Source organism: Gymnoscopelus microlampas (assembly GCF_963454915.1).
Source record: "Gymnoscopelus microlampas genome assembly, chromosome: 2".
Taxonomy (NCBI): Eukaryota; Metazoa; Chordata; class Actinopteri; order Myctophiformes; family Myctophidae; genus Gymnoscopelus; species Gymnoscopelus microlampas.
The window spans coordinates 35,744,981-35,756,782 of NC_139939.1; the positions used below are offsets into that span (position 1 = coordinate 35,744,981).

Here is an 11,802-nt window from a genome sequence, read left to right on the forward strand (position 1 = left end):
GTGTGTGTGTGTGTGTGTGTGTGTGTGTGTGTGTGTGTGTGTGTGTGTGTGTGTGTGGCTGTCCGTGGATCTATTACCTATGCCAATGCATCTGTTAATCTCTATGAAATGCATCTTGGCTCTTCTCATCTTTCCTCCCGTCTTGTGTTCTTTATACGTTTCAGGGCCATCATCAACCATTTCAACCCCAAGATAGAGTCGTATGCTGCAGTGAACCATATCTCCCAGTTGTCAGAAGAACAGGTGAAACACCACTCACTCATATCTGCTTATCATGTCACAATACATGGACTCCACATGTGATGTTCTATGATGTCAGGGTCACTCGTAAAAGACTTATGACACTCATGTCAGTGTCACTCATTTTAGTCTCTCTATGATGTCACAGTCATACAGAATATATATATTCTGTATATAATATATGACTGAGATGTCATAAAGAGACCCAACAGTACATCATGTTGGTTGCTTTATGACATCACAATCTACATTAATGTACGATTGTGATGTCAGAGAGGCTATGATATCACAGATGTTCTTGCTGACAATCTGTTTATGAATTTCTGAAACTTTTTTTGACATGCACAGAGGGTTCCGGATCACTTTCGAGGGGCCCTTCTAATAAAATCATTTTAAATTCAGACTGATGGCTGTCATGAACAAAAAATTGCCACTTATTGAGCTTGTTCTGAAGGATGCAAAAAGAGAACAGGTTGCCAGTCAATGGACAAAACAAGGACGGCACATGTCAGTCTACTTGGTTCAGCACCACCGCCGATGGGACAGCGACAGGCCATGAGCACCACAGTGTGCACGCCCAGCAACATGCTGGGTCTCCACAGTGGAAGTGTGTTTGTAGTTAAACCATTAGCAACACTTCAGATTCAGATATAGATGTGAATGCTCATAGAGAATATAACAATGGAATGACAAACTACATTGGGCCTATTCAAAGATAAAGTAGACACGACTTAGACACGGCGGCAACAGATGCAGCCGCCCATAACGTAAAATTAGCAACGCAAGCACATATCGATTGTATAAAATGATGCAGCCATTCTGCCATGTTTTAGTGTTAATCAATGTTTTGTTGTTTGGTTAGTACATCATCATTGAAAAAAATATAATGAAATATAATAACGCCCCTCAAAATAATGCCCTTAGTGAGTGCCATGTCTCGCAAAGTTGTGATTACTTAGTCCTTTATCCAGGTGGGATAGGAGGTAACATGAGTGAGTCGATGATTGTAGGGATGCAACAGTTAATGGAATTAATCGATCATAAAAAAATAAACGATAATCAGTAATTTAATAGAATTATCGATTAGTAATCTATCTCTATTTTTTCCCATGTCTTTGTATGGGGAAGGTTGAGACACCTTGTGAGCTTGTAGATCTGCTATTTTCAGTTGCACTCCTCGGTTATTCAATGAATCGAAAAAGTAATCGATAGATTAATCGCTAAGAAAATGATTGATAGTTTCATGACTTTCTGACCGAAGTGGGATCCAGAGGTTTTATATTCCACAAGTGAAACGAGTGTTCCACACCCCTTAGTATTATTTCTATATGAAGGAAATCTGAGAAGAAGCCAAGTACAGAATGCTCCAGTGGGAGATTCAATCCTAGCTTAAAAAATAGACAAGAATCAAATGACTGTAATCAAAGACTTTCGATGAGTATTTTTAGGAGCTTTGTTACTTTGTTGCCGTGCTTCTGAAACGCAGTTTCTTAAACCATCCTCACACGCATGCTTTCAGAGCCACGCTGAAACTTCATACGTATGCCTGCTGAGCTCTGCTTTAACTATCATCCACATCAAATAATAATGCACACAACAGAAAAACACACTGGTATGTGCATATGTGTATTTACAAGCTGATAAGAGAATGATGGATTCTGTTATTATACTCCTCACTTACCTCTCTGACTTTATCTCCTGGATTTATTCACAACAAAAGAGAAGTGGCATGCGGTTTATGTGGTGACGTCAACACTGTGCCATCAGGTCTATATAGATACCACTTCTATTGGCTGTGTTAGTTGTCTGCTCTTAGACCAGATCAAGTTTATTAGAAGTTGTAATTTTTAGCAGTCTGCTCCTACTTTATGAGCTATTATAGATCTCCCATCGTTAATTTAACTGAACTTCAGTTGCACTGCCTAAAATTATATATTTTTAAATGGAATGGAAATATATAACGGCTTATGTAATACAAAAGTGCTACTCTCCAGGGATGTAAAGTTTACTTCAGGAATATGAAAGTTTATATTCCAGTTTGCTTCAGTTTTACAGTGTTGAGTGGGTGTGACATAGTTTGGCTGATCTCGTGTCACTCTCTGGGTCTTTGGATCTCTTTGTCAGGGTTGGTGACAGTGTTGAAAAGGCAGACCCAGTGTGATTTCTTACCCAAAGTCTCTCTTACTCACACTTCTTCATACTTGAAGATAATATTCTTGTGTGATGTTTTAGCTTTAATCCACAGTACAGTGGGACAGGAATGACACGTGTGGGTGGGTGGGTGGGTGGGGGTGGAAGGCATATTTTCTGTCAACAGCATTATAACAAGGGCTTCCAGCTACTGTATGTCTCAGGTCTAATAGATTGATGACATGGGAAAATAGAAAGCAACTTTATTCTTAAAATGTATGTAATAAATACATAGTAATCTCAGGTAGCTGACCTATTGACGTTCAGTGTACAGTACGTGAGACTACTTAATTAGTTTCCACCCCATGTCAAATGAATCATAATGCACCACTTTCTTTTGATGTCAAGCTCCAAGGTGAATATGTAAACAAGAACTTTTAAAACATAAACTTGCCTATTTTGCTAGAAATTATGTAGGTTACAGTATATTTGAAGGATAAAAGTGAAGGCAATATTTAGTAAACGACAGCATAAAGTTTTAATAGAATAAATGGCTTTGTACGTGTCCTCTGTCAAGTTGCCAGATAGATCTCTGCCAGTCCCTCCAGACGCCATATACAGATTATATTACATTTCAGTAGTTAATTACTATATTTTGACATTGTTTTTTTTTCTGTTTTATTCCTGTGAGGCCCTGGCAAACTGTATCTGTACTCTCATTGTGCTAAGCTCTGATGTCTTCAGCCCCTCATCTGTAACATTCACTTTCATCACCAGATAGATATGCAGGATATGCTTTGTTTTGGTGACATACAAGATCTTGCCATTTCTGATGGAAATGATTATACCGGACCTGTTATACAGTGCAGTAGAACCGCACAGTCCAGTATATAGAACATACCATATATTTTGGAAAAAGCTGTCAATTTATTTTCTGATTATTCAATTAATCTATATGATGAAGATTATGGCCATAACATGACAGTAAAATAAGGTAATCAAGTATGACATGATGATAGGTTATCTGGATCCAAACTAGATCCAAACTAAACTTCATTTTATATTGAACCAAGACAAGAATCCTTTACGCGATGCATCACTAAACAATTATTGGATTATTGAAACTTAATTCAACTAGTTTTGTGACGATGGAATAATCGATTCTGTGAGTAATAATCTCACCCGTACACTAATACATAACACTTGCCATCACCATTTGGAAACAAATGAGAGCCCTCGGGAACAGATGAGACTCCAGCAGGGTGTTGGAACAACATTCCAAAAGATATGTTGACTCTCTTCTCTCATCCAATCCCTCTCTTTCTCTACTCTTTTTTCCTTCTTTTTGTAATGAGCTGTGAAACGTTGCGTTTCCTTCCCTCTGTCATTTGAGATCTAGCTCTCCCTCCTCCACTCATCCCTCCCACAGTGTCTTCCTTCTCTACAGCGGCACCACAAGATTGATGGCACCCAGACACAAACAGCAAAATGAGCTGACGCACGCGCGCGCACATGCATACAAAAACACGCTTATACACTCACGCATAGACCCACACCTCATCCACACAAATGTAGAGGCATTACAGAATTACACAAAGCATGTGTGTATCTGTGCTCCGTGATGAGATGCCTACATTGACAGATATGATCCATTCAATCCTGTCTGTCCTCCCATGCAGAAAAGTGTCCCAGTTACACCAGTATGTGTGTGTGTGTGTTTTAACATTTTGTTAGACAACATTCATTCCACAACATGCCATCCACCCCCTCCCCAGTCCCTCTCTCTTCCTGCTTTATGCCTTGTCTTTTTGTCGTTTTCTACACAGTGAATTTGGGTCCATTTTCACACACTCGGGAGTTAAACTAACACTGAGGATATTGCTGTGTGCCTGTCTCTCTGGCTTTGTCATGCTGTGTGTCGATTTGTTTGTCTCTCGCCCCCTCTTGCATCTCTCGATTTCCTCCTTTCTCTCTCTTTTCCACTCTCCGTTTCTCCCTGGGCGAGCGACTTAAACACACATTAGTCGATATTTACCATTACACCCTGGCTCATTGTATTTCCACATGGAGGAGTGAGGGATGGGGAGACGATGGGACAGTGAATGAGAATGGAGGAGAGAGAGAGAGAGTGAGAAAGCTATGAATATTTCATCAGCGCACCATCAGAGATTGAAATAAAAAACAACAGCACTTTAAGCAGAGCGGAGATTTAGAGCGGAGATTTATCAGAGCGCAAGTAGAAGAGAAATGTTCTCCCCCGTTCCTCAGCGGCTGCTGCTGTTCAGCTTTATGTTTGTGTTAAGTTGAAAACTCGGCTTTGGATGTTCAACGGTACCGGTACTTGGGGTGGGGGCCAATGTGTACATGTGTCTCAGTTGGACCTGTAGGTTAAAATACTGTATGTGTTGTTCTAAATGAATAGATAGTGTACAGTCTGTGTAATGTACACGTGTGGAGTTCCAAGTTATGGATAGTTTGGATGTAGCATGACAAAGTGGTTGGTTCATGCACACATTCTGTCCTGTGCTGTGTTTGTGTACATGTGGCTGTAATGTGAGTCTCTATGCTTGTGCATTAGCACACCCATGGCTTTGGGCACACCTAAATCTAACACACCCTTCATGCGCTACTTAAAGGACGACTTCACCAATTTTCAACGTATCTTAACTCATTCACTGCCAGGAATTAATTATTAATTAATTAGTTAATCCGTCTCCGGTCCCCTTGCCAGTTGCCAGCGAAAACGTCGATTTTACTGTAATAATAGTAGTTGGTCCCCCCAATGCTCATGCTAAAATGGTTTTAAAAAATCTAAGTCTAAAGGCCCTTACACACCGGGGACAATTTTTGCATGCGAATAATACGTTTTTTTTAAAAACCTTATAAAGTCAATGCAAGCTTCCAAAAAGCGAAGTGAAAAAGCGTCTTTTATTTATTCGGAACGAGTCAGAATCTTGCGTATATTCGCCGGTGTGTAATGACCTTTAGTCTATCTACCCTGTCTGTGTCTCAGAGGAGAGCTTTGGACACTTCAGAAACCCGCCTACCAGTGACATCATCGTTAGGCAGGTTTTTTTTTTTTTAACAGATTAATGTTTTGCTGATTTTTATTAAGACGAGAATAATGGCTTCTACATGAAGATGGGAAAATGGGTGAAGTCGTCCTTTAATAGCCTGCCATGTTTTGCCCTTCTGTGATTTTTAACCAGTATAAGCAAACAAACTACAAAATAAGCCTACAGTTTCAGACCGTTTAGGCCAAAAAACTATGAAAGTGTATAACAAATATAAGGTAATATTTGTGTGTGTGTGTGTGTGTGTGTGTGTGTGTGTGTGTGTGTGTGTGTGTGTGTGTGTGTGTGTGTGTGTGTGTGTGTGTGTGTGTGTGTGTGTGTGTGTGTGTGTGTGTGTGTGTGTGTGTGTGTGTGGTGCACATGTATGCGATTGCATGTGTGTTTATATTGATTCTCAGGGAAGCATGACATGTTTGTCTGCTCTCATGCCATGCCTTGTAGGGTATATGAGCTCTACAGGTCTGCTTAGGGACTCTTTCATTGATGAATGGAGAACTGCCAGGAGAATCACTGCATAATTACCTGTGCTTTTCCTCTCTGCCTGCCGCACTACTGACCCTACACACTGTGTACACTAATAAATACCAGGGTCGCACAGTTTTGTATATAGTCTTATGATGTATGATGCACAAAAAATGCATTAAAATTATTCTAGTATTAATACTCGTATTCATGATTAATAATTGTGAACGCATCCTGGAGCAAAATAATCAACGTTTTCATTTTGCCATAATTGTTGAGTGTTGGTTTACCCCGGCTCAGAGAGTGTTGAAATGGACCCTTATAGCTAAATTATTTGTTGCATAGTTACACTTCCTCACTCCTTTGACAGTCCAACTAACACACACACACACACACACACACACACACACACACACCCTCTCTTTGTTGTTTTGTATTCAAACAAAGTGAAGGATCCTAGCGATCATTAGGCGAGTCTTGCTGTGTCTTTGCAGTTAAAGCTAATGGGCTGTGTCACAAACAGAGAAAACAAACAACCACTGAAGAATCCATCAGTCTACGAACACAGGAGCCATATCTGTTCTTCTCACTCTGTCCTATGAGCACAATTGGCAGCAACAACGTTTAGTTTGGTTGAAGGAATAAAGGTCATCACTTGGTTTTTAAATGTCATACACTAAAGTCTCTACAGCTGGTCAATATGAATTTCATGAGTCATGTTTTCATCCACTCTGGTGTCCATCAGTGTGTCTTATTGGGTCTGTATTTCTTGTTTGGTAACGTAACGGCAGGTCAGAATATGGCTTGGTACAATTGCACGTGTATTTGTAGCTCTGTGTTATGCTGCAGACATTAAAGGGAGTCTTTAATTTAAACATGAAATATATGATTCAGTGCCTTTCGTCACAGGGCAATTTTAAGTTTGATTATGTCTCATGAATAAACATGTGTTAGTTAAGTATTTAACATGAATTAATATTTGACTGGGGATGAATATTGAAGGAGTGCATTTCCAACGGAATATCCACTTCTATTGCATTATGGAGTAAGAAGCAATGGCTTGCATGTTTAGTATCATCTCTTCAGTCATTTCTGAAAACACTTTCACAGATGTGTGTATGCATGCAATACTGGTACTTAAGTCGGTTCTTGTATTTTCTTTTTTTAGGAATGTTGAGATTATTTTTGATCCACTGCTTTTCAAACAGGTTGGATTTGTGCCAGTTTCTGTTTTTTCATTGAAGCACTTTGTAAATTGTGTAAATGTTTGCCCTCCCCCAGGTCTTGGAGGTGGTACGGTCCCACTATGACACATTGACCCTGAAGCTGCAGGATGGGTTGGACCAGTTTGAGCGCTACTCTGAGCAGCCCAAAGAGTCTGCCTTCTTCAAGGAGCTGGTGAGAGTGAGAGCAGTAGCAGTGCATGGCGGGAGGGGAAGTAGGGGATTATTTTTGCTCGGTCTGATTATAGCCATTTTATGAGCTTGAGTCTATGTGGCAGTGTTTATTTTGACCGCCAATTTTTATTTTGTTTTAGACATAGTCTTTTGTCTAGTTTTGTCAGTCGGCTAAATCAACTTTAGATTTAGTCGACTAAAATGTATTTTGGCAGGCCTTGATGCCGTCGTAATGGCTAATTTTACACTTGGTTGCATGCTGAAAATAGCAGATCTACAAGCTCACAACGCGACACGTTGTGAGCTTGTAGATCTGCTATTTTCAGAGCTTAACACATGAGCGCAACCAACCATAAAATAACTTGTCTTAGTTCTACTGGATCTCTTCTCCACTAGACCACTTTAGTCTAGTTTTTATTTGCTGACGAAATTGTCAATATATTTAGTCTTTGTTTTAGTCATCGTAGCTTAGTCTTTATTTAGTTTTTGTCAGTGAACATTTTTCGTCATAGTTTTAGTCGACAGAATTGGATTTAACTTGCTTTCCTTATCCATGTGTTCCTCTCTCTGTCTTCTCTGTTCTGTTTCTCCTGTCGTCTTTCTCTGTCTTCTCTATTCTGTCTATCTCCTTTTCTCTCTCTCTCTGTCTGTCTATCCAGGTACGCTCCATCAGTCTGAATGTGAGAAAAAATGTTTCTCTCAACACACTGAGCCAGGATGTACTTCTCAAAGAGTTCTCCACCATCTCTTGAAATGCACACACACACACACACACACACACACACACACACACACACACACACACACACACACACACTCGCGCACACAGCTGGGTTACTATGGTATCAGTAAAAAAGGTAACCCACATGTCGCTGTCATACACACAGTCTCAAGTCCCACTCAGATCCTCTGAGTTCCACCCTGCCACTGGTATTGATAAGCCCTCACAAACACTGCAATCTCAAACCCCTGATTGAGCCATTTCAGTATGGTGAATCTGTCATCTTATGACAGTATTCACCAGTACACAGGATCCTGTGTAACAGTCCTTTATACTGTAACAGAGGGCGAGGAGGACCCATGTATGAACCTAGCATGGCTGCATGGTAGAAGTGAAATGGGGGAGGTGGTTGTGGTAGGTTACCCTAGTGGTAAGAGTGGTCCCGTACTTAAAGAGATCACAGGTGACACACCAGCAACACTGTTGGGTGCTGTCAGTCACCCTAATTAAAAATACACTCTGCGTCACTCTGGATGAGGGTGTTGGCTAAATGCCTACCTTCTAAGTGTAGTTGTATTAGTCTGGGGTTTTCATTAGGCACCCTCCATGGAAGGTGTTTGATTGAATTGGCGCCCACACTGCCTACAGAGGACATCCATCCAAGGACCATCTCCAGCACCACATCCATTTTCAAATGTACAGCTGTAAATGTGCTCTTAACCAGTTCAAAGATATTCCCCTTTTTGGCAGTGTGTGAATGTGGACTGATAACTTCTGTTCTCTTCAGTTTCTGACAATAAATCCACCAGTGTTTTTGTATTTTATGTTTGTTGGTTGAAGTATGACGGCTGTTGGATGATCTGAAATGGTGTGAAGTTAACAAACCTTTCTGTAACACTTTAAACTGGCCTGATTCCAGTGTATCAACCAATGTATTAATGTACTGTATGCTGCCCCATGAAGTCAAAAAGCAGGAAAACTGAAAACAAAATGTTAATTTCATCTCTCATCTGTGTTGGTAATTAAGAAGCATTCATGGGTATAACTTTTGTTGTTGTGAAATCAAACTTTATTTAAAGCACATTTCCATTTAGTGTGGGGGATAAAACTAATGGGTAAGATTTTTCTTGAATATTAACACAGGTTTAATGAGTACTAGTTATAGTCTACGCAAGTCAAATACAAAGGTTGATGAACTAGAATGAGACCAGTGTAAAATGTTACCTAGTGTTTATGCTTATTGTTGCACGGCCTTTGTGTTTTTGAACAAAGCCCTGTTTAATAACCCACTGATGTACATTACACAAGGCAGTTTGTCATTATTTTCCCCATTATAGTAATTCTTTGTTATGATTGTGTTTAAGTGATTGCTTGGGTTAAAAGGGCAGGCTGATGGAAGACTGTTAAATCAACGTTTCCCCATTTTTATTGAATGTGAGCGATCATAACTGGCTTGTCTCTAGAGAGAGAAGGGTGACGTCTCTGGTCAGTTACATACATTTTCACTGGAAGCACATCGGATGCAGCCGTAGCCTAGAGCAGTTATTCCCAAATGGTGTGCAGAGGCACACTGTGTGCCTTGTGATTTTATGACAACCACACATTATTATTATTGCAACTTTACAAAAATGTTATGAATTATTTTTATTTACCATGTCACTACTTTGTGTGCACTCATTCCCCAATAGAGGCTAATTCTATACCCTAAATTTTGTTTTTATTGTATTTTATTCACTTTAAACTATTTTGTGCATGTGATAGGCAAAAATGAAATTATTCTTTTGTTCTCACAAATGTTCATAAATGGTAAAAATACAGTAGCAGATCTACAAGCTCACAGCGCAATGCATGTGTTTTGAGCATGTAGCTCTATTCCTGCTCTGAATAAAGGTGTGCCTTGAGATTTCGATTTTTCCCATAATTTGTCCTTTGGGCACAAAAAGTTTGAAAACCACTGACCTAGGTGTTTAAGTGGCAGGCTGTTGTCAGGAATTAATCATGTGGTTCATGTATCACGCATGCTTCAGCAACGTCCATCAATTTATTGTTTGGAAGTAAACAGTAGTGTTCCGAACTATTGATCGACAGGACGCAAGTGTTACTTATTCATTGTTCTTGTTATCTCTGAGCACGCCTAAACAAATTCCAAATCAACTAAGTTGGTTTTGGTAATAGATGATTGAATATTGAACATTATGAATATTCTGCTTTTACAAAGGAAGTCTATGGAGTGTCGCATCTCTCTCCGTAGCTCTGCTCCAGTGGAGCTGCTCAGGGGCCAGTAGTGGAAGACTGGTTGTATTGGACAGCTGTCAAGTGTGAATGTATGTAACTGAATGTTCTCTTCTCAGTCACTCTTTGAATTAATAGAGGTCAGGTCAAAATGAAAATATACTGATCATGGAGGCATGTAAACACTCCTAGACCTTGCCTTGCTGTTGCTCACCCAGTTTGTATTTGATTTTTGATTTTGTGACTGGAAGTTGATTATGAATTATGCAATTATTTCTGTTTAAGTGTAGGGCTGTTATTGCTTTTTCCCCCCCTCTGTTCTCTAACTACTCTATGTAGGTTTTATTATTTATGTGTTTTTTTAAATAAAAGTTGCAGTTTCCTACTGAACCCAAGCCAAGCCTTTTCTATGGGCTATTCCTTTCATTAAGCTGCACTTTTGACAGAATAGAATGTCAGTGCTTCACACAGTGGACATCATTTTTTTGCTTAGCTGTGGAAAATCGGATACAATAAATATGAAATCCAACCCAATGAGATTCTCTCTCAAAACTAGAAAGGAGAACCAAGACTCCAGCTTTTGGTATCGACCTGGTGTAGCTCATCAAAAATTGACTTATTTGAACGTGAATGGGAGCCTGAGGTAAAAAGAAAATGTGACAGCATCCCTTTTGAGTTCATACTTCTCCTATTCAGAAGAATGGAATGGCACTGAACAGCAAGGATCTTTCACAGTGTTTAATAAACGCACATGGAAATCGTCTGTGCTGCCTCCCTACCACCATGGCAGCTTGAACCTCAGTCTACTTACAGTACATAATGTATATTCACAAATATTGCTTGTTAACACTCCTGCCCCTGCAGAGCCTATCAGTCTGCAGGGTTTTGCTGAGGCTGAGGAGCTACCAATGCTGCAGGTGGTGCGACTGGCAATTTCTGACGTAAACAATGATCACATCACCTGGCACAACCACTGGCAGCATCAAGAGACCATGAAAGCTGAGTACACACAGTGGCATCCGGTCCACCACCAGAAGCCCATTCATTGGAAGAGGAGAGTGTAACTGTTCGTAGAGGTCGGGTCTACATAAAACGATATGAACTATGTTACTCTGGCAGCTGAGCATGGCATACAGTAACTGGGCAAGGAAGGGCAGAATTGGGTTATAGCCATGGGTTTCTTGTTTACAAATTACTTTGTGCGTGTACATTCAGAGGGCAAAACCACTTTGACTGAAACGTGCTTTAATCAGCTGTGTGTGATTAGAATCAGCTAGAGCTGCAGAGCATGATCATGTCGTGACCTCAAGTACAAGTCTGTCTCAAACTTAGAAAGATACCTTCCAGATATGCTAAAGAGTGCTGCTTTCTGCCCCCTAATTGTGCAGAAACCCGTCCTGTCATCTCTCCTGACATCCTCTGTCCATGGTGCTGAATCATCACTCTGTCCATGTTGAGATACTTGAATCGCCTGGCAACACAGCTTCATATGGTAACAAGTACACAAAAAAAGATCTATAGAAATAGATCAAAACAAGCCTCTGAC

General features: G+C 40.1%; 1 protein-coding gene across 2 annotated transcripts in view; it reads left to right on the plus strand.

The window, feature by feature from the left end:
• The window catches only part of armh3 (armadillo like helical domain containing 3), a 42,216-nt gene extending 31,565 nt beyond the window's left edge, over positions 1-10,651 (plus strand). For both annotated transcript variants that reach the window (XM_084078551.1, XM_084078552.1), the window contains exons 25-27: positions 165-243; positions 7,188-7,304; positions 7,963-10,651. In XM_084078551.1, the coding sequence (XP_083934677.1) occupies positions 165-243; positions 7,188-7,304; positions 7,963-8,055 (289 nt within the window). In that variant the 3' untranslated portion in view covers positions 8,056-10,651. The remainder of the gene's footprint in view (positions 1-164; positions 244-7,187; positions 7,305-7,962) is intronic.
• Positions 10,652-11,802: the final 1,151 nt, after the last annotated feature.